General features: G+C 36.7%; 1 protein-coding gene across 9 annotated transcripts in view; it reads left to right on the forward strand.

The window, feature by feature from the left end:
• OCA2 (OCA2 melanosomal transmembrane protein) overlaps positions 1-15,675 on the forward strand; it is a 164,240-nt gene extending 148,565 nt beyond the window's left edge. For all 9 annotated transcript variants that reach the window (XM_066176518.1, XM_066176521.1, XM_066176522.1 and 6 more), the window contains one exon: positions 15,094-15,675. In XM_066176518.1, coding sequence (XP_066032615.1) covers positions 15,094-15,181 — 88 coding nt within the window. In that variant the 3' untranslated portion in view covers positions 15,182-15,675. The remainder of the gene's footprint in view (positions 1-15,093) is intronic.
• The last annotated feature ends 8,679 nt before the right edge of the window (positions 15,676-24,354 follow it).

Genomic DNA, 24,354 nt, shown 5'->3' on the forward strand with positions numbered 1-24,354 from the left:
AGTGAGAGTGATTTTGTTGGCAATAAAATGAAATGTTCTATTATTATCGAGTATTTTTAAAGTTTCTGCCACTGGGAGAAGAAAAAAAGAGGGCCAAGCTGGGGCTTGAATAGAAGTCTCCTCTTGGTTGTAGCAGTTTACATTACAGCTTATTGAGGAAAATACCATTTTTTTTTATATATATGCACATTAACATAGAAGAAAACTACATGACGTGCATTAGATTATGGAGCTGACCCCACCAGATACTGTGAATATTGCACAAGATGTATGGTCTTTACAATGAGAACAAGGCAGAAGGTTATGCATAACTTTCTCATTGGCCCCACAGAAATTTTTGACTTACAGCATGTACTAATTTCCTTTCTCTGCCAGAAATGCATGTACATGCATACCATGGAAAAGAAGCTTTCTATCTGGTATACTGACATTCAAAAAACCGTTGGTTAAGTCTTCAGTCACTTCTCATGTTTACATGGCCTTCAGCATTGTCTCATTGTTCTATTCAGACTGCAGAAAAAATATCTCCTCAGTTAAACGATTACTAAAATTATGCCATGTTTTCAATATTTTGCTACAAATCTGAGTACATTCTTCTGACAAAAAGTATATTTAGTCAGTGTATATCCTGAAGTGCTAGCAATTAGTATGTCAATGCATAGAAGAATTTGAAACACTAAATACGTGCTGAAGCTTATCATTAAAGAAATTACTTCAGGGACACTCGTGCAAGTTGTTTATTTCCATTGTAACTACCCAGAGCACGGTGTATTCGGTGCAAACTTAATAATATAGTCACATTTAGAAAAAAGTCTTCAAATACATTTTTAGTCCTTAATTATTTCAGCCAATACATGCAAATAGTTCTCTTGTTCTTTATATTTTGGCAGATATTATTCTTCATCATAAGAATAATTGGAGTTTTCAGGTACACTGGTGGAATATTAATTTTTGGTTTTGTGAGATTTTTGAACAGTATTCAGAATATGTAACTGTTCAGAATAAAAATTGCATGCAGAAGTATTATCACTTCGAGCCATAATTACGTATTATTCCCTACTCTAGTAATGTTTTCATGTTCAATAGGTATACATCTGAGTTGTAAACTGATTAAAATTTTGAAGCCTTTGAACTTTGCTAGGGATTATCCATTAAGTCATACAGCTTTTGAAAATATTTCAGTAAACGGAACTTCACTTTTCTAGTTCCTATTAAAGTCAGAAGTATATGATATGGTGATTTCAACAGCAGTGCACTAATTAAATCATGTTGAAATTAAAACTTAAATTCTGATAATAATGCTTTCTTTTTTTAATAACTGAATTTTAGTATTCCTATATAACTTAACAATTCCTTAGGAATGAAACGAAATTTCAAAATATATGCCAGGCTTTAACTTCACATTTCTTTCTCTTCCCTGTTATCTTCCCAAGCCTATAAGCACTCTGATTAAATTGGAGACTAGAACTATATAATGGAAGCACATGCAAAGCTAGATCCCTTGCTCTCTAATGCTTCTTGATTCATATCAAGTTATCTCCTTGTAACAAGTATATTTCAGAAAAGAAAAAGAATACCTTTGAAATGCTTTTTGTTCCTTTCTTTCCATCAAAGTCTAACTTTTTATCTGCTTTCCGGTACAATCATTGTTGTGAATGTGTTGCTGTGTTTTCCACCTAATAACTTTGCTTTTCAACTTCAAACACTCTTCACAGGGGAGAGAATGATGGGGATAGGGGGCTTGATTTCTCAAGTATAATTAAAATCCCTGAAATGTCATCAAAGCTGGTGGCTGGAAGAGAAAAGAAACCCTATTAATATTCTGACTGAAGGAAAGAGCAGTCTGAGGCCACACTTCTTTACACGCTGAAAAAGTCCATGTAGGTGAGCATCATTATAAGTTACAGAAGGTTTCTACCTAGACAGAAAGTCAATGAAACTTAAGACACAAATAGATAGGAAATAAGGCTTCATTATTTTCTAGTGTTGATGGAGCTGCGTGTCAGTAAAGGCAAGATTCAGCTCACCTCGCTTTTCCATTCTACAGTGTTGATATCTTTGTTTCCATCCCGGGCTCTCATTGTAGTCATTGGAGAGAAACAGCTCTTGTAAGGTCATTCATTTCAGAGTGCGAGTCCTGTTCCTAGAAACTGGGTTTGAGCTCATAGAGAAGTGGGAGAAGATAGTTCTGTTCCAACAAGCTGTGTGTCCAAAGGTGTGGATAAATGAGTTGGTGGGAGCAGGGAGGAATGGGAGCTTGAGAAGGGAACAAGTCCAGGCAAGCAAAGGTGATTGTAAGAAGGGAAGAATTAGTGAAGTGCTTATGAATCTACGTGCTTTTTGTAATTTGACTTGGAGAGAAAAAAGGCAAGCTCTCTTATCTTGGTTTCTGTTTCTATGCCACCTGGGAGATGATAAAAAGTTCACACACAGTTTTTTGTATTGAGCAACACCTATTTAAAGTCTCACATGTGTAATGTCTTATGTTCTAATATAAATTGGTTTTGTTTTCCAAAAACTTCCTACGTTTTTCAGCTTCATTCAGATTCATCAAATGGCAAGATTCCAGTTAATTAGAACATGCTCAATTTGATTAGACAGTCACTATATTTGCTGAACAAGAGTGTTATTCAAACATTGTTGAAATTAGAAAGTGATTTTCTAATTAAGTATGGTAGTTTTACCAATTCTGCAATTACCAGAATTATTCAGTGCTGGATGGAGAATATTTGCTTGGAGAAATTCTGTACCTCCAAACACTGTTTTGCAAATCAATTTGCAAGAGATCCAAACGAAAAGACAACTTAGATGGCAGAAGGAGATATGAAATCTGGGAAACTCAGAGAACACTCTCAGCATGAACCATGTATATTTGCCATATACACCCTGATTAATAAGCCTTCTTATAAAAAAAAAAATTAATTTTTCTGAAGCTAGAGTTTGCTTTATCCAGTATTTTATGTTTGCCTGCCAAACATCATACAGACATTTGGAGTCACATCATAATATAATTTTACAGGACATTTAATTTTCTCAAATAGTTTGATATCTTTAATAGACCTAGCAAAGTGATTTTCCCTGTTATTAGATAATGTATTCAACAGACTATCCTGGTGTGTCCTAGCACAATCAGAAGAAAGGAAGGTTTACTCTTGACATTATTTTCATTATAATGCATTTGAATTTAGAGCAGCTTGAAGGAAGTAGTGGTTTTTATAGAATAGGAAATAGATTTTTATTTTCTTGAGTAAACTAGACACTATTTTTCAAACAAAAGATGTGGTAGTATTTACTGTATTCCTTGGTTTTTTTGCTGCTTGAACTTAGCAGTGAATTTTGACAACTTAAAAACAAATCATCTTCCTGATTATATTTACACTCTGGAGTACTTCATTAATATAAACAGCACTAGCAAAACACTTGAAATTCCTGATCATTACTTGAAGTTTTTCAGCTTCAGTGAAGGTTACTTAAATAAGGCTACTCTTAAGTTTAAAACAGAAAAAAAGCTGAGTAGGCTAAAACAATCGTGGTTAGGAAATGAGAGTGGTTTTAAATTGATAGGGACTAAAAACTGCTTTTATGGGAGGAGGTACAAAACTCACTCCTGAAAAATAAATGAAGTTTTGTTGGTTTGGGGAGCTTTCTTTGGGGGTGTTTTTTAGGGTTGTTGGGGAGTTTTGTTTTTTTGTGGTTATGTTTGTTTGGTTTTTTGTTTGTTTTTGTTGCAAGGTGTCAGTTTTATTCCACATGTCTTAAAAAAATCTAGTAAAGAAAAAGGAAAGGATTATTCCTAGGAAAGTTCATAAAAGAATGTTGGCCTGGAGGATTCCTGTGTCTGTTTTTTTTCCTTCTTTGTGGTACAGTTTGAGAAATATTACTAAATATTACTGAACAATTTTAAAAGTATTTGTGGTTTTTTTCCCTTTTTCTTTGTTTGTTATAAAGCCATTTGTTATTTTCTTTACTTGTTGCTGATAGTAAAGGCTGAAAAAAACCCTATTACAGATTCAAGACTAAATGCCATCCTATAGATAGATTGTTTTTCTAGTCTTATGAAAATTATCTAAAAAATAGACTTTCTGAAGGCAAAGGGAAAAAAAAATCTAAATATTCCACTCAATAAACACCCATATTCTGTCTCTGGCACTGTAAGGATATTAATACCTAGCTTGTTTCAGATTTTTTTTCATAATACTACATTGGAAATGCATTAAAATGTGTTACTGTACCTTCTCTTTCTAAGGTAGAAAATTCAAAACTCTCCTGACCTTAGCTGCAAAGGCCAAATTTAGAGAAATAAACCAACATGGAATATATCTTAAACATATCTGAAAAAAAAAAAAAAGTTTCTCTGGTGGGACTTAGGAATGGTTCGGAATCACTTGATTACACTTTAACCAACTGTTTGATGGTCCAAGCTGTTCAAAGGACTAAAACAGAAAGAGGATGAAGACAGGGGTACATGTAAATCGCTGACCCAGGCCATCTCCTACATAACTCACTTGCTAGTGAACTTCTACTGCCTTTCTGTATTCTCTTATCAGTTAAGTGTAGGCCCATTTTCATGCTTGCATTCCTGGACTAGCAATCCTTCCCTTCCACTGCAGAGTTGGAGATGGTAGGAGGGAGACAGAAGTTAGTGTAACAAGCATCTTACTATTCACTCACTTGTTTAAACTATAAATATAGTAAATTATCTTCATAATTACAAAAAAAAAAATCCAGTGCTTTTGTTTCTTTTTTCCCCTCATTTCAGACACTCTGAGTCCTATTCCCAGCACAGGCCTGAGTTACACTCATGATGGTGTGGGTTAGATGACAACACCAGGAATAATGTGTCTTTCTCAAAGAAATTTCTGAAAATGTAGTACATTTTTAGGAATTGAGAACTGGACTTTCTCAAGTTCTGCTCTATCAGTTGGAAGTGCCTTACGGCTTTAGTCAGCCATCTGTAACAATTAGACAGTGATGCTTCTGACTGATAACAATATCTGTGAACTGCTCATGTAGCTAAGCCCGTGTTTAATCATCCTGCTGGTGGTACTTATCTGCCTCCCCACATATACTTTTTCCATCTTCTCCATCTGTTAGGTCTCCTCTGGGTGACCTTGTTGTGGTCTTCCAATACGTGAAGAAAGCCTATGAGAAAGATGGAGAGAGACTATTTACAAGACCATAATGGCTCCAAACAGAGCTCCAACAGCAGGCTTAGGAAACTTTAGAAAACTCTTTGCTGTGAACATGGTGAGACACTGGAACAGATTGCCCAGAGAGGCTGCAGATGCCCCATTCCTGGAAGTGTTTAAAGCTGGGCTGGAGGCATCTCTGAGGAACCTGGTCGAGTGAGATGTTATTCCTGTCCACTGCAGGGGGGTGGAACTAGATGATATTTAAACCAGACCAGACCATTGTATGATTATATGATTTTCTTTCATCTCATTAAAAACATTGGTATATATATCTGCGATGATATATATAGAGGGTATATTTATATATTTTTTATTTTTCTAATGCTTTTTATATGAAAGCTTAAATATGCTATGAAATGGATGCACTTAGAATAGGATTAGTTTAATTTAACCTTAGTTTGTCAGTGCACTTAAAATTGGCCTGTTTACCTTGCAAAGAGCAGGTAAGAGCCCAGCTCTGTGGCTTTGAGGCAGAAAGGCCTGTACACTGTAGTGCACCATGATGGCAGTGAGGGCTTGTGAGGCTCCATCTGCCCCCTCATTTGCCTTTAGTTAACATTTCATGGTGGGTGGGAGGGAAACCTCCATGTGCAGCCTGTTGGAATGAAAATCTCCACTCTCTGCTGTTCTCTTAGACTGAGCAGTCTGTAGCATAGGGTTTGAGGTGAAAAGTTTACTGGCCTTACATCATTAACAACCTTTTATCAGGAGGCATCTGCTGAATTCATAATGAAAAATAATCATTATTGCGCAGGAAACATCCTTCTCCTCCCTTCAAAATGCAATTACATTGCTCCTTTGTCCTGGTGAACTTCTGTACACTAGTCCTCTATCATTACATTGTGTGGCATTAGAATGGGGATCTTAAAGTGGAGAGAAAAAGAGGGGAATAGGATGGAACTTACTCCTTTTTATGCAGCATCTGGCTTTTTAGCAAAGTCTAGGGCTTTTAAAATAGTTGTGTGTGTTCTGATGAAATTGTTAAAGAATGGGCTGATTACTCTCTACCATAAAATGTCATTTCCTTTTATCTTGTGCTTTAATCAAAATAAAAGAGTACATTTGGAAGAAAAAAAAAAAACTAAGAAAAGTGCCCCAAGATACCATTTGTGAGGGTTGGGATTAAGGATGTTAATGGAAATGACATTCAAGCAAACTTCCTTTCCTGAGTCCTCACTAAAAAAAAAGCAAGATAATAAAGAGTTAGTAAAGGTTATTTATTTGGAAACATTTTGCAACTGGAATAAATCACCGTAAACTTCTGTCATATCCATTTTCTTTGATTTGTTTAGACCATATACAAATGCATTTTAATAAAAACATGCATAGATACAGTTTGTTTCAAAAACGTACAAAATGTTTTATTTTATGTGACATTTTTATAGCAGGGAGATTTGAGCAGTGAAAAGGTGTTTTAAAAAAAATGTCCTTAAGCTTCGAATTTTCTTTTTTGCAAGGCAGAAAAGCATATAATTGTCAGAAGTGAGTTTACAATATGTTAAATGTTTCATAAAATACAGAGACTGTGACTGCAAACATTGCAAAACCTATTTCAACAGTCCTAATGCATTAATTTTTGCACAGTAAACCTCACTAGTTTTATATAAATCTATCTCATTAGTAGAATATTTGTATCAAAACCATTCAAACATTCATGAAAATAAGTGCTGTCAGACAAGACATACTTCATTGATTTTCTCTTCTAGTTGGTCATGATGATTTTAATCTTCTTAATCTCAGACTCACAACCACACCTCATTACACAGATGTGTGGGAGAGGAATAAGTGTGGCTTTCCCAAGATGCTGAACCAATTATATACATTTGCATTTCCTAGACTTTAGAACGGTGTGAATCTTTCGTAACAAAACCAGAAGCTGAAAATTGAGGATAAAATTTGTTTTGGGATCTGCCTAAAAGATGTGGAGAGTAAATATATTACTAATATGTGATGATAGATCCAAGGGTGACATGAAGCCACAAAAAAGAACTAACAGATCATCTCGATCTTTATGCCTCCCTTTATCATGGCATATTGTACTTCTTTAAGAGGGTATGAAGTGAACTTGTCTGTCTATAGAGAAGATGTTCTCCTAATATTCGTACAAACTTAGAATCCCTTAGCTTGTAAAAGACCCTCAACATTATCAAGTCCAACCATTACCCTAACACATAACCCGCCTTCAGGGATGGTTATTCTACACTTCCCTGAGCAGCCTGTTCCAATGCCTAACCACCCTTTTAGTGAAGAAATTTTTCTGAACATCCAGCCTAAACTTTCCCTGGAAAAACTTGAGGCTATTTCCTCTTGCCCTATCACTGGTTGCCCAGAAGAGACCAACTGACAGCTTGCTACAACCTCCTTTCAGGTAGTAGTTGAGCAATACGGTCACCCCGAGCCTCCTCTTCTCCAAGCTAGACAACCCCAGTTTCCTCAGCTGCTCCTCACAGGACTTGTGCTCCAGCCCCTTCACCAGCTCTGTTGCCCTTCTCTGGATGCAATCCAGCACCTCAGTGTCTTTCTTGTGAAAGTGAGGGGCTCAGAACTTAACACAGGACTTGAGGTGTGGCCTCACCTGTACAGGGGCACAATCACTGTCCCAGTCCTGCTGGCCACACTATTTCTGTTACACACCAAGGTGCCATTGGCCTTCTTGGTCACCTGGGCACGATTTGGCTCATGTTCAGTGGCTGTTAACCAGCACTGCAAGGTCCTTTTCCACGGGGTAGATTTCCATCTACTCTTTCCCAAACCTGTAGCATTGAAAACGGTTGTTTGACCAAAGTGCATGATGTGCATCTAGGCGGATTCAGCCAGCCACACAAATTTATCTGTATTGTGTTGTTATTTCTGAGAAAAAATATCACAGCTAGTTCTGTGTGTTCAGGTCTGTTTCTGTATTTGGGATTGTGTTCTTCTCTGGCTGTCTGCAGGGTTTCACATTTTTCTGTTGGAATTGTATATTTATTTTAAAAAGAAAGGTCAGATACCCTTGTCATCAAACAGTTGTCTTGCTGATTTTTAAATGATCAATTACTGCATTTTTTTTAATAGAAATGATGCGTTTTCCATCTTTTTTTCATTGTTTTTCTTATTGGCTACTAATTTACTATACATGAATAGGTTTTGGATAACTATCAGTGTCACTTTTTCTGACAGTCCTGTATTTAATCTCAGTTGCACCCCAGTGACCTAGAGAGAGACTGCCACAAATATTGTATTAACAGTCATTTGAAACTGTCAGGTGCAGCTGGCAGACCAACTATTCTCTCAGAATTAAAGTCTGAAATTTTTCTTTCGGTAACCAGAATTTTGAAAGGCCAAGGAAAGGCTCGTTACTTGTTCTGTTGGTTTCAGCCAAACACCTCTAGGAGCATGTTCTAGACAGTAGGAGGCAAACCATAACACCTTTCTATTTTCTTGCTCAGGATCTGATTTTCCCTATCTTAAGTTTACTCCTGGCAGTAATTCTCTGGAAAATCTTAGCATGGACTCAGACAGAATATCATGAGAAATTACTATAAATTTAGCAAGCAGATGAAAATAGAATTATAGGTTTTGTTCTGTGTTTTAAATTTCACAGAAGCTCCTATGTATGGTAACTAGTAGGTAACCACACTGTAATTTTTATGTAATTCTAGACTATGTGAAATTCACAGTAATTTAATGTTAAATTAATGATCACTTGCAGTTTTAGCCACCTGTTTTCTGAGCTACAGCAGGCGTCTGGGTTTCAAAGAATCATGGGTATATGATAAACATTTTGAATAAGTTTTCTTTAAGCTCAGCGAAGTCCATACTTTTCTTTCAGATTAGCTGGATCAGTATGTCAGGGACTTGGAATGATGGAAAGGTTGGACACAACTGAAATGATAGGATGCATATAAGGTAGTCTGCATTGAAAGAAAGGGAAAGAAGAAATAGGATGGATGTTGTAGTTATATCCTTTTGTTGAAGAGAAAATTATTTACTTTGTAAATTGAATTATGACATTTCATTAAAATGTGTAACTTTCCTTTTGTTCAGAACTAACCTTACGTATGTCTTAAGCATGCCCACACCTGAGTCTCTTTTTTGAGGCTGCTTTCAGAGACTTTTAGATGTTAAGAATGAGCTCATGTTTATCAAAATTCCAGAACAAAGCACTGCATACAGTGAGAGACTGTCCAAGATTGAAAATTATGTCTTCTGTTCTTCATTAAATATTTTTTGATGAGAATGAGATGTCAATCTTCAGGTGTGCAGATGATGTCTACTGTGTTGAATAACAGAAGATCCAATAAAAGTGTGAGAATCACAGAGTGGTTGAGATTGAAAGGGACCTCTAGAGGTCTCTCTCAAGCAGGACCACCTAGAGCCTATTTCCCTGGCCCACATCTACATGACTCCGCAATCTCGCTGGGCACTGCGTCAGTGCTTGGTCACCAACACAATAAGAAAATTTCCGGATGTTCAGACAGAACCTCCCATGTTTCATTTTGTGCTGTCTCTGGTCCTTTCCCTGGGCATAACTGAGAAAGTCCTGGTGCTTTGTTCTTTACACCATCCCTTCAAAAACTTATACATTGATGAGTTCCCCTCTGAGCCTTCTCTTCTCCAGGCTGCACAGCCCCAGCCCTCAGGCCTTTGCTTGTATGATTGATGCTCCAGTCCCTTAATCATCGTAGCCCTTCACTGGACCCTCTCCATTATGTCCATGTCTCTTGTACTGGGAAGGCCAAAACTGGATCCAGTGCTCCCGATGTAGCCTCAGCAGTGCTGAATAGAGAGAGGGAAAGGATCACCTCTCTTGAACTGATGGTAATATTTTCCTAATGCATCCCAAGATATCATCAGCCTTCCTTTTTGCAAAGACACATTACTGGTTCATGTTCAATTAGTGTCCACAATCTGTCCAGGCCCAGTCTTTTTCTTCAAAAGCTGAGGTTATAACTTCTGTAGAACTTGCAGCATGAAACTGATGCAAATTGAAAAAAACCCAAAAATTAAACCTGATTAAACTCTACCAGTTGAATTTAAATTGTGCATTATATTGCAAATACAAGTAGGAGGAGAAGTTAGCTTTAACTCTTTTTTAACCCTTACCCCTGTCTACCACCAATCTTCTTTCACTGCCAGTGGTTTGATCTTGGGAGATTTGTGCTGGTGCTTTTCCAGTGAGAATCCACGGAAGATTCCTCATTTCTTTGGAGACATGCTCCTTCCACAGATTTCCCCAAGGATGCACAGGCTGTGCAAGCTGTGCACAGAGACAGCATGAGCTGTCAATGAAGGTAATGCCTGTAGGCAAGGTTTTCATGCATGAGAACATCTTGTATTATGTGTCCCAAATCATGCAGAACAGGGCAATGAACCTGGGTCTTACACACACTGGATCCTGCTGGCTCTTGAAGCATCACAAAATAGAGCTGCAAGGTAATGAAGGAGATCAGTTTGTTCAAGAAAACTCAATTCTGACCCCAAAGGCTTCACTATTATTATTTAGCAAATACTATTGGATAAACTTATAACCTAAGAAAACTGTAATATTCACTTCCATAGAAACTTATTAAAAATGGACTTTATTCCCAGAATAATCATACAGTGCTTTGCTTTTCTCCAAGTAAATACAGGGCCAGAAATCTTGCAGTGATACAGAATTAGAAATATCTAGGTCATTTCCAGTGAAAAGGTTCACTACTCTTGTTAGTTTTATGCCCATGGTTGACTTCTAATACATATTTCACACTTACCTTCACAGAGTGTCATTTTGTTCATTTCAAATTCTTATTTTGATTTGCTAAGAACATACTGAATTCTGTTCTCCACAGAGTCTGACATCTCTCCCACAGTGGGACAATTTGCAAGCTTTTCATTACTGGATCGCTGAAGTTATTAATAAGTAAAACTTTGTCCAAAACAGATCCCTGGGGCTCTCACTTGAAACATTCTCACTATCTCACACTGAGCTAACATCTACTTTTGGTGTATATTTAGGCTGGGCGATTTCATTTAGATAGGAGTTTTACATGTAAGCTTCTAATATGAAGAGGAGGAAGGGAAAAGGGGGGTGACTGCTAAATCCTACCATCCTTCCCTTCCTTGTATCTGACCTTGCTTCCTCCCTGCAATGGTAAACCCTCCCTCAGCTGGCTGTAGAGAGCAGAGATGCACCTTTCGAACCATGCAGGCTCTGTGTTTATCCCTGTCTGCAGAGAGGAAGAGACAAGGAAAGTGCAGTGCAGAATGCAAAAATGTATTTTAATACCAAATATGATCATTAGTGTTCCTTACGAATCTGAAGTTTTAGAACACAAAAGGTTTTCATAACTTCTAAACTCCACTGATCCTTTTCCCTGGAGTGGAACAAATGGATGACATGGTTCTTTTTGACTCCAAGGGAAAGAAGAGTGGCTGGAAGTGATTTTTACGTTGTTTAATATGTATTTTTGGATTTAATATAACTAAAGAAAACATTTGTAGCTGTACATTGTGTCATATGTGGCCTGGGACAGGAACTTTATGTTCCTTGGGGAAGAGCAATGGGTAGTGTAAATAGCACAATCCCATGATATTCAGGGAATCAATTAACTCTGAGGTATCTAATATTTACTGACTGTGTTTCTCTCTTCTCCCTCTGGTACACAAATTCCACATTGAATTTGGTCCAATTACATTAGTGCTCAGGCCAGCGAGCCTGAAATTCAGATCTCAAGTTGTGGGGTAATTGCCCATGCAATGAGAATAACAGCTCTGCAATTGTGCCCTATGTAAGCATCCACATTATGTGCAGTGAGGTCCCTCCCCAGGCCGGCTGCTTCTGGCTCCAGCTACACATTTGACTGGCACTGTGACAGTGGCAGTATGATCCCAATACCTGCATGTGGCCCTGTATAATTAATCCATTTTCTTCCACGTGCCTCCTTCAAGCTGGAACAAGCCTTTTTGTTCTCTTTTCAGTGGTCAAGTAGCCCCTGAATCTTTTTGGATCCTTTCTTCCTCTTGCCAGTCTTCACAAAGGCATCGTATTGCCTGCCATTCATTGCTGAGCTACTGTCCATTCTCCAGGGAGGTTTTTTAGGCTGCATTAATACAGATTAAGATCTGCTCTGTCTCCACTTATCCCAGTGCCAGTTCATTTCTTGCCAACTGTGAGGTCAGGGGATCTATGTTTTCTGTCAAGCAGAAGCCGCTGCTCTTACAAGCGCTGTAGCAATCTCCAGCTCACCAACCTGTCATGTAGGTGGAGCCACAGGGAGCATTCATTACATTTACTAAAGGGTGTAGTAGGGGGGTTTAGACACCCTATTTTTTTCCTATAGCCAGTGCTAGGTTGTTTGTTTGTTTGTTTGTTTGTTTGTTTTTGGTGGGGTTTTTTTTGTTTGGTTTGGTTCGGTTCGGTTTGGTTTGGTTTGGTTTTGGGTTTTTTTTGTCCTATCAGGACACTTTTTTCTAAGTGAGATTAGGAAATGCCACAGATCCGTTTGGCTGACAGAAGAATGGGAAAGGTCTGTGAAAGAGCTGGTTAGACAGAAAATTAATTTACTTATATTTTGCCTTTTTTTCCTAAAATAGCTCCAGGAGAGGCATCAGCTTATCTGTTTTACAATATAATCAGCTTGATCATAGTTTAGTGACTAAAGAGTGATTCAGCTCTTTCAAGGAACAAGTTATTCAAAAGCAAGAATCTGACCAGTCAGTCTGGAAAACAACACTTCTCTGCAGTATATTTATGCATGTTCATAAGGAAAAAAACCCTCCTTCCATCTCCCAAAAAATCCTCCAAATACATTTCAGAGTTTTCAGGAAATATTTGAAAGCAGTGACAGTTCTCTAACCCTTTCTAGCAATTTTTCATACCTTTCACCATTCACCTCTTGGACACAGCTTGCCCTTCTCTCTACTTTCATTTTTTTCCCCAAGTCCAAACCGCAGCTTAACATTAATGCTTTCAGAGCCAGGAGAGCAGTAATGATGCCTGATGCCAAAATGGCAGAACAGGCCAGCACACTAGGTCCAAACCCCTAGAGAGATGGAGGAGAAAGCCTCTGGAGCCAGGCATGGTGGGAAGTGTCCTTCTGGGGCAGATCTTGCAGACAGTATTGGGTGATGGACACAGGGACACTTCTTGTACATGAGAAGACAGGCCAACTTCTTCAGAGGGATGTCAAGGATACAGAAATGAGATAATCTGTCAGTCTGACAGCCTTCCCTTTGTACGTTTTCTGTCTTGCAGGGATTTCCTTTTTTCCTCTTGGATTACATCTATTTCTATAGGTGTGTGAGATGAGCACACTTCAATATTGTGTTGAGTGACCATGAAGCTGGCATTATGGACAAACTTTCTCTTCATTAAATAATTCCAACATTTTTTTAGAGTGCTTGTATTCATTAATTTCCTAGTTATTCTGCAAACTTTATAGGATAGGGCTGAATTTTTTTGTGTTTGCAGTGACCTTCACTGCTGGTAAAATTCCCTTCTCACAAACTCAAGACAATGACTGTTAAAGATAGCACCTCTAATCTGCTGGTCACATTTATGCCTCTGCCAGTCAGCTTTCCAGAAAAACAGCAATGGAAGAAATATCTCATGAGGATCTCATGAGTTTAGGATAATGTCGCAGCTGCAGTAGAAAGCAGATGGCAATGAGCAATTGAGGTTTAGTTTTCACTTTATGCAAAGAGTTTCATAGCCTGAGGAAGTGGGGGCCACATTTAATGCCTCAAGAGGTCTCTTCTAGCTGTAGCTTGTCAAAGGAAGGAGATGCTCATTCAACCAAGCTCAGAGAACAGTGTCCTCCTGTTGCCTACAAAACGATTGTCTCAGTACTCTCTGTCAGTAATGGCAGAGGGGAAAAGTCTTGAGCAACTTCTTAAGGGCAAAAGTAAGGCAAAAAAGACACAATTAACATGTCCACATGAAAAAGAATTAATAAAATGCTGAACTTCAGAGGACATTGTGGTGCTTTCCTGAATTTTTTGGAAACTCTAGTCTGAATTTGGCAAAAGAAAGTGTATAAGGATATAATTTCTGGCATGATCATTTCTCAGCTCTCCTCGTGATTTTAGTAACATAAATCAAATGAGTGTGGTCACAGCAGTGGTTTTTCATAGACTCCTGGTATCACACAATAATGCTTTTGAGTTTCAGAAAACTTCTTTCACACGTCTGAAAGACCTACAGATTTAGCCATCAGGACTTTGCCAACTCCTCAACATCCTTTTCACTTGTCAGTCTCTGCTCTCTGTGTTAGTCTAAAGAGAGCTATTAAATCTGGTGTTGTCTGAAAATCTTTTCCTGTGGTGAAAAAGAGATAGCTTTTTGGGAAGAACAGTGAAGTTTTAGCAATTTTACAAGTGCCTGGGGTCTATTTCCAACAGTCTGTTAATACTCAAGTCTGTTAGACTTGGTGAGAGGTGTGGAAGAGGATTGCTAGCTGTATGTGACTCAGATCAACAGGGAAACAATTTAATGGGTTTGATCAATATATTGTGTTACAAAGTGCCATACCAGGATGACACACTTAATCTGAAGGGATGCACACTTGAAAATAATTTCTAATGCTGCATAATTTGTAAGAATTGTTATTTTACCTGTATAATTTCATGTTGTGGACATGGAAAAAAAACCAAAAAATGCCAAAACAACAAGACATGCAAGATTTGGAGACAATGTAAATTGGAAGAGATGTTCTGAAATCAATGAAACTATGTGGATTTTGACCTCATATTTCTAAGGTTGGAGATAGAACTGTGGGCTTGAATATTAGACTGTTAATGCTCAGTACATCTCTGCTTTTGGTATTGCTATAAGCATATTATTCACTTGTAATGTGTAGGATAATTCAGATATCCTTTTTCTAAATTGGTTGGAGAACAAACTATAGTATCCTTATTAATCTTTATTTTATTGTTGTTGCAGGTTAGGTTTCCCCATGATGATCATGTCCTGCACCATTGGGATGTGCTATCTTCTTGTTGCTCATGTTGTAGTAGGTTGGAACTCATAGTAATTTATACTTTCAAGACTCAGATAAGCTTTCTCTTTTGTTTAGTTTATATCAGAATGCTAAGAACACATATGAAAGGAAAAAGATGTGTAAAACCCCAACATATGGTATCAATCAAAATGATTGTTGGCATGAAAGTCAGATACGGTCATTCTTAACCTTTTGTTTAATGAACAATATGCAGAACTAGACAATCAAAATTAAAAGAATGCATAGATTTCATTATGAATGCAATTAGTGTGCAGATAAAAAGGAACCATCTCAAGGGCATATGCTGTGGCTGAAAGTTTGTATTGACACAATCTGAGTATAGTCACAGATGAGAATCTCATTCACAATAGCAGATGTTCAGTAATTTCTTCTTAGGGCTTCATTTTTCTTTGTCAATATATTTAGCTATTTGTATGAAAGTAACTAATATTCAAGTTGTAATAATTGACAGTTAAGCAGAAAATCTGTACACTATGAAGAATGTATCGTTATCTACATTAAAAATAAACACATGTCCTGAAAATGTGCTGTGGAAGGAATTATTATTTTGGAAGCAGGATAGGATTCTCTGGTGGCTTTGTTTTTTCCATTTTAAAGCTCCTAAATGATGTTGGGCTACCACTATTTATTTTTTCTTAAAATAAACTACTCTTCTTACAAAAGCATGAACATAAATAGTGATAAAGCACCAGACATCTTCAATTTAATCATTAATCACTTTTGTGAAGGAGTACTCTAAATATTTTAATATGTTCAAACTCCATATAGAAGAATGAGCTCATACCTTGCCTTTGATTTCCTTATCTCTGGTGATAATGTTTTAAGCCTCATATATTGTTTTGTATATATGCCACAACAGGTCAAAATTGTCACTATGAATACTAAGTCTAGTGAGGTATTCAAGAGCTCAATTCCCATCTTCCAAAACCTTGGTAGGCTTGGCCTGCAGTGGTCAATAATGGTGGGTGTGTTTTATCTTGAGTCAGAAAAATTGGCAGGTTGGTGAGTGCAACCCAAGTGGACGAGGCTGAATTACAAGAAGTCAGTACAGATGATCAAATGCATCTTTTCCTCCTGTTTAGTCCTTGGGATAACCAGGTAAGTGAGAAAGAAGCAGTATCTCCCCTGCCAAAGTGAGGAGATGTGAGATTAATCATACATCCCGTTTCACTCATATGTAGGTTGTATCCCTCACCGGGATTTGTTTTAAGTGTGAAATGTGATATTAAGAGGACAATGGAAATGAGGCACAGCACCCACTCTAAGCAAGGGCTGCCACCCCTCCTAGCAGGTTCAGTGATAGCAGAGAAAGTGCATGGAGCCAGAAGGGAAGAGCTGTCTCCACTGATGCCAGACCTCTCACCAAGACTTCCATCCCCATCCATGAGCAGCCCCCTGCATCAGTGAAGTCTCCTGTGATAGGGCTGAATTTTGCAACACTGCTGAGAAACCTCGAGGTTGTGCTAAGTGGCTATCTGTAGAACAGAAGATTTTCTCCCAGAACCACCATAACTTCAATTTCCTTTTATAGATCTAAAAAAAAAAACCAACCCCAAAACAAAAAAATCCCACAAAATCAATAATAATTAAACACAAACAAAAAAAAAAAAAAAAACCCCACAACCCACCAAACCCCTGTGATAAGTCTGGATCCAAACAAAACAAAACAGAAAACAATCCAATGACCTTGAAAGATGCTCCTTCAGACAGTTTTTCTTTAACTGAATTTGGCCTGTCTCACTCTCAATGTCAAGAGCAGTTCACTATGCAATAACTGGAATTCTGTTTCAATTAAACAATTGTTTATTTTAATCATCTTAACATTGGTCTCTGGTTAAAGATAGTCACGGTATTTTATAGCCCTCAACATTTCTCACAATGGGGCAATATTGGTGCAGACATTGATTGCACAAGAACTGTTGTATTAAGCCCTATAAAATGCAAAAATCAGCTTCTGCTAAAACATGACAATTTAAGTTGGTGGGTTTTTTTTGTTGGTGTTTTTTTTTTTTTTTTTTTTTTTTTTTTTTTTTTTTCTTTCTTTCTTTTCTTTTCTGTTCCATTAGAACACCGTTTGCTTGTAGGAGTATAAAAATTAAACTGTGATCACACAATATAGTCTGCTAATTATTTTTAATTGTGCTTTGTAAGGAATAAAAAAATTAACTAAAACTGTATCCTGCTTCTGAGCCCTTGAAACTTTCCTGCAAATTCTGACCAAATTGTGCTAATAATGCAATCACAGTAGCTGGCACAAAAATGCATGTTTGCATTTACATTCTGCTGGAAGAAGGAAAACAGAAAAGCAGCAAATGATATCCACTTATTCATGTCAGCAAATACTTCTGAACACTTTGGTGCAAGAGAGATCTCACTGGCTTCAGAAGTGCTACATCAACAGGACTCAAATGGGATTTTCTTCCTGCTATGTTACTTGTCCTGTCAAAAGAAGCCAAGTAATGCACAGGGAGTACAAAATCATGTTGATAACACTTTTAGGCAACTAAACTTGAGTTTATTTGGCTTCAAGGAATTTTTTTAAATGACATATTGTTTTGCTGAGGATTTTCTTAATGTAAACTGACTTTCCTTCCTGCAACAATCTTTTTTCTTCTTTTGCACAGCCAAGAGCTCAGTAAGACCTTAAATGAAAAAGCAAATTGTAAAAATAAAATAGTTTGTTTACACAAAGCTTTATGTGAGCATAATGAAAATTACCCAGGTGCTTCAGATAATTTCAAGGTAATGAAGTACACTTTTCATTGCCTTCCATTATAGCTATCAATGTAATCTCCACATCCAAAGGGCACAATTATAGTGGCTACATCCTTGACAAAACTAGTGTGCAAGATTCCATAAAAATGGATTTGATCTGAAGAGTGGGTGGAGGTTATTTTTCCAATGAAATTCTCTCTAAAAAACTAAATAAAATATTAGTTAAGTGATAAATAACGTAGAAGTGTATTACCTTTAGTATGGTTGATGCTGATCTTTCCTCATTTTCATTGACATCCCACTAAGCTATTAGGTGATGTTTGTTTTAAGACATATAGTGAATATAAATATATGATTCTGTGAGGTCTATTTTTCCTTTCCAAGCTGTGTAAAATGCAGTAAGACAGCAACATATGAATTACAGCACCACCAGGCAACATAAGCTGTGCCGAGTAAAATAAACCATCCTCAGCAGATAAGCAAGGCAGTCACTGAGAGCAAGGAAAGAATCAATGAAATACTAGAGCTTCACCAAATAGTGAGCTATTAGCAAAAAATAGCGCAGAGGGTGGCCTGCTCAGCCCAACATCTGCCCCTGGCAACTGGGCTTAGCAGCCACCTCTTTCAAAGACAGGAGCAAACATAAAATTGTGTTCTCTGTGATCCAAGGATTGTTGAATGAGAGACAGCACCTTTATTACATTACAGCCGATGGATTGTCCTCCCACAAACTTATGCAGCTCCTTGCTGAACCTGTGTGAATTCAACTGTCCCAAGGGATTTCACATGTAAAATGTACACCGTGGAGAAATTATTCCAGATATTTGCTTTGTACCTGTCCTTTGCTATTTTATTTTTATGACACTTCTCTCCCAATACCTTTCCCAAATCTTTTGGTTGGGAAGGGGTAACGCATAGCCATCTTTTTTCTGAATCATGATTCTAAAGATCTATTTTCAGCCTGAACATCATAGTCTATTTCTTTAGTTGCTATAAGGAAATCCCCTCATGTCTTTTCTCATCCCCTTTTCCACCTTCCAAATTTTCATCATGGCCTTTTTGAGTTGAAAATGTGAGAAGTATAAACACAAGCCATGACACTACAGATTTAGACAGCAGCCTTCTTATTTCTTCTGATTTTCCATTTTATTCCTAATAATTGTTAAGATCACTTCTTGGACTGTATTGACAAATAAACTGAGGAATATATTTTTATAGAGCATTTTACAATAGCAAGTAGGATTACTATTAGTTCACATTTCTTAGCAGTCAGTTAAGGTCAATTTTGCTCCTCTACCTATTTCAGTTTACAACTGTCCACAGTGAATATCATAGAAAAATTTTTCCCAATTGTTTGACCTTAGTAGGGTTTTTTATAATTCTTTACTATTAATTGTGTTCTTCTAAATAACCCTTAGACTTCCACATTTAACCTTTTACTTGAAACTCCAGACCATTAAAAAATATGTTGACCATTGCAGAGCAAACCTGATTCCCTCTAGAGCTTCATGGGAGGGTCATACCCCTTATACTGTGGTAGTTTAATATTTTTAAGACCTTCTGGACTGGATATATTTAATCTCTATAGTAACTACAGGTCAAATAAAAATGAATTTGGGAACTGGAAGTGTTTTCCTCTATAGCACAGTGAGTTTATGAACATCTTGCTAGCCAGATGTTACTGAGGTATGATTCAAAAAATGTTTCTCAATTCTATTAGAATAATAGAACTAAACTGTAGAATTTAGAAGCAGCCAACTGTCTTGAGAAAGATATTATGATTTATTCTTTGAGGAATAAGCCAATTGAAGATCACAGCTATAAAAGGAAACTTGCTTAATTGCATGGATTGTTTCACACCTACTCATAAAAACTTATTTTAGAACATTTTAGCTTCTGGTACCATGTCTTCATTAGTACTAAGTCTAGTCCTAGAAAGCAATTCTGGTTTTCTCAATAAAAGTTGAAATAAAGTGTATTATTTCTAAGACACCAAATTTAAGAGGTATGGTAAGAAATGAAAATTGCTTGACCATCCAGAAAGAGAAAGGTCTCATCTAAAATGTCGAATATTATTTGCAAAGCATTTGCAGAAATTTTCTTCATACAACTGGCACTTCAGACTTCCTCGAGTGACTCAGCATGATTTTAGATTTAGTATATGGGAACAGGTCCAGGAATAAAAGGCTTCTATTTCCTGCTGTGTTGCTGGCTTTCTGTGAACTTTTTTTAGTCAATGGAATTGTTCACGTATTTGTTTCCTGAACAAATTCAAATTTATGAAGTCCTTACTAAAGATATTTTTCTATATGTATGCTTTGGGTTTTGCAAAAGAAATATCATTGAACACATAGCAAAATATGCAGTTATATGTAAACACAACGTATTGCTTTAGATACTAATAAAAACGTGGAAACATCAGTGTAATGGCTATCAGATGGTTATTCCCTATGTTTACCCACACTAAAAAATTCATAGGTTCCAAACAGCAGAAAATCAGTGGCACCTGAAATAGACAATAAATATGCTAAGCATAAGCTTCTGAGTTTGTTCCAATGGGATGCTAGGAAAATGATTGGGAACTAAATAAAAAAAAAATGAAATAGCTGAAGCATTAAATTAATATTTCTGAAGTGAATTTATGATAGGAAATCCTAGCAATTCAGAATAAGTGCTAACCAGCTCAGACAAAGTCAGCTTGTGATGATCTGAGCAATTTATTAAGGACAACTGAAAATCAACAAGTGTTGGTGATTTATTGAGAGGAGGATTAAAATCTTCCTCCATGGATGCTCTAAAGGGAGAGGATGAGAGAGAAAACTTTTCTTCACACAATTCTTATTAGGGGGAATATTAGGGGGAATATTATAAAATTAGCAACATCCTGGCAAGTCAAAATAATAAAAAGGAAAAGAGGTTTTGCACTATGTTTAAAGTTCACCACATACTGTTATTTTCTCTTTTCAGGCTGCTGTTGCAGCTTTGATAGGTAGCAGTGATTCATTAGCAGTAGTTTCAGTTAGTGCTTTGCCTAATGAATCAGTAATGGGAAAAAAGCCCTCTCAAGATGTGGTCTTGGCCATCAGTACCATTATCCTGGCTGGAGTAAAAGACTTGCTGTTATTTTTAAGAAAATCAACCCATACTGGTTTGTTCATGATGTATGGGCTGCCTAACTGTACAAGATAATAAGAGTAAGGTTGCTGCAGAGTGCTACAACAAGAGACATAATCTAGCAGGGAGTTGCAGGTTTTCCTTTTTTTTTCCAGTTTCCTTTCATGCCTCCTTCTTTCCTCTTGCATTTATTGTCCACCAGATTTTTTCTGTTCATACATATCTGCTATTTTATACCATATTCCTTGTTCATTCACACTCTGTCAAACAAAACCTTATTAGTTTTTCCTGCCCCACTTTTCTCTGGATGGCTTCTGTCTACATATCCTGAATCAAGTTTATGAGGGAGAGAAACCCCCTCTTACTTAGAAACAATTTTAAGAAAAATAGGAAAAAGGGTTATTTCTTAATGTCAGGGATGTGCCTAGTCTCCTTCTATATATTTAATATATACACCTATTGTGCTTTCCATCCTGTAACCACTTGTGTGTGTTTCAAGCATTGGTTATGATGACCATTACAGACACTGAATTGTAGTAAAAAAAATCACAGGAAGTCTGACAGTGCTGGGGCTCATGAACATAAATTGAAAACTTAAGATTCTCCTCTACTTTACTCACAGATGTTAATGGTTCAGGATATTTTGTTTGTCTTTATCTTTCCTGCATTCACTTTTGAACTCAGATGGCTACAGAATATAGCCAGTGAATTCATTTATTAAGCTCCCAGAGAACATAAAAAAAGGAAATCTGTGGAGTATATATATATTTTTGAGGTTTTATAAATAAAGAGCAACTTACCAGCTAGATAGAAATATATCAAACTTAGTGCTGCTAGTTTGATTATAGCACATAAATTATTAAATTTTGATCTAGATTTTTAGTGGTGGTCAAAGCTGTGAGCAATGAAATCTAATTCATACATTCTCTGCCTTAAAGGTATATGCATTTCCACAGGCAAACACATTACTGTTTATTTTTAAGATCTAGCTGGAAAAACAACTTGGGGCAGTAATGCGGGCAAATACTTTGAACTCAGAGAAAAAATGTTTGTTTCTACAACCACCAGCTCTGGTCTCAGGCAGTGTGACTTGACTGCCAATAATTTATGTGAGAAAATTTTTCTGTCTTGACTTTGTGAAAATGGGAAGAAATATTAATGTCAGGCTGAAGAAAGTTATGAATAATGTATGCTGAGCTTTTGTATCATACCAGCTGAAGTCAGTGAGGAGTAATTTGCTTTAGCTCAAAGACCTCAGTTAATTATTACATATGATGTAAGATATGCACATGCACAACATGCATGGTGACTACAAGCAAGATCTTGTCAGGATTCATTCCAGATAATAAATATTGTCATTATAGGCACGGTTTTTGGTGCTGCCAATAAATAAAGTCACTTGACAGTTCAAGATATTCGTCAAGAACAAGATTAAGGGGAGATGAATATTAAACACATAATCACACAATCCTTTCTCTTGTAATAAAAATACTTTCTGTATTCTTATTTCCACCATCAGACTGGAAAAATAGGTATGTGGTTAGATTTTCTCCAAGGCAGGTTAGAGATGGAAATTTGTTTCTAGATAAGTAATCCAAATTAATGTAAATATTCTATATTTACAGAAAATGGAAATATTTTTTGCATTTTAATTGCTATAAACACCTTTAGATAGCAACAAAATCCAGAGAACATCTGTTATATATACTGCATACAAACAGATTGGAGATTTTTAAATACTTAAATATGTAAATATTTACATTTTAGATTTAGCATTTGTTGTTAGAGTTATTGAAACCTTTACACTAAATATAATTAAATCTGATAACTGATATAATTAAATTTTGCATTAATTTTCTGTTGTCCAAATTAGGAATGATTTTTCTATTTTGTTGTCCATTTAAAATATCTTTCAAACTTGGCATCTCTGCACAGGAAAAAAAATTAAGCATTAACCCATCAACAAATTTTTCTATTGATGAGATAGATATACGTAGACAATGTCTATACTTGCTGCATGCACAAACATTGAAAGAGTTTGGAAGGCAAACACTCAGGAGAGGGAGAACACTAAAATAAAAGTTACACAACAAAGCTTAGGTTTGTTCCTTTGTGTTTTATAGAAAAAACAGAGCCTTGTGCACCACCTTTGTGTTAAATGACTGCGTTCATTCTTTGCTTGCAGAAGTCCTTGGATTTCAAATGTCTATGGGGTTTTTTTCTGTTCTAAGGATTAGTAAAGATATCACAGAAAACTGGACCTCATACAAAACTCAGGTAGGTTCATGTGAAACATGTCCTCCCAACTGGATGTATTAAGCATATATTCTTCAGAGAAGGTCCTTAATTTGGGAAAACATTTTTATATAGAAGTATTTAAATAATATTTTGTTTCTAAAAAGGCATCTGTATTCTTGAATGGTGAAACACTTGCTTAACTGCTTTCCTGAACGGGGGCTTAGATTGTATATTTACCAAGGTTATTTACCTTGGTTCTATTACTCTGACCTTCATAACGTGGACAAAGGGGATGAGTTTGTCCCTGAAAAAGTGCTGAACTACTGAAATGTTTGTCTAATTGACCTGTTTGTACATGCAAATCTGAACTTGGAGGTTTAAAAAAATGATGGGTCCCCAAAGGGCAAGGGTTTAATAATGTAAACCTATCTGTACTGAGAAGTGGGAAGAACATCCATATCTATTTGTAGAGAAGCCTTCATAAAATCTTCAGGAATACATGGGATTAGTGGCAGTGAGGACAGTGAGGCAGCCAGGTTTCAGGGTGTCTGAGAAAGTTAGACTCCTCAAAAAAAGTGCAGCTGAGGATAACAGGTTGTCTGATGAAGACAGTATTCTTATCATGTTAATAGGTTTTGTGCTAAAACAAAATCTGCATTAAAGTCTTCGATTTTGTAAACAGGCTGTCAACAACCCTTTTTATGTATTCACATTATGTTTTGGCTTATTATTCTTAGTAATCTGATGCCAGTTTGCATTACATTTGATTGTGGAATGCTAAACACGTCTCAGCGATAGAACATAAAGGGATTCATACAGTCTTCTCCTCTATAAGGCTAAGTAAAGCATTCTGTGTACCATAAATACACATTTAGCTCTTCAATATGCTTAAAAGTAGAAGTCTCTTAATGGCAGGAGGTAAGCAGCACTGAAGATTCTGCATCTCGTATTACAATTCAGAGGATGATAGAGGAAAGGGATGGCAAGAGATTTTATGCAGCAGATGAGAAATGAGAGTTTGCAATCTCCATGCCATTAAGCAGGGCAGTTGAAGTCAGATCTGCTCTCTTTTCTATATTTCTGTTTTTTTGGTGCCTGGCAGCAGGGTGTGAGCT

Source organism: Chamaea fasciata, unplaced genomic scaffold (assembly GCF_029207755.1).
Source record: "Chamaea fasciata isolate MVZ Bird 193981 ecotype frontalis unplaced genomic scaffold, bChaFas1.0.hap1 SCAF_2, whole genome shotgun sequence".
Lineage (NCBI taxonomy): Eukaryota > Metazoa > Chordata > Aves > Passeriformes > Sylviidae > Chamaea > Chamaea fasciata.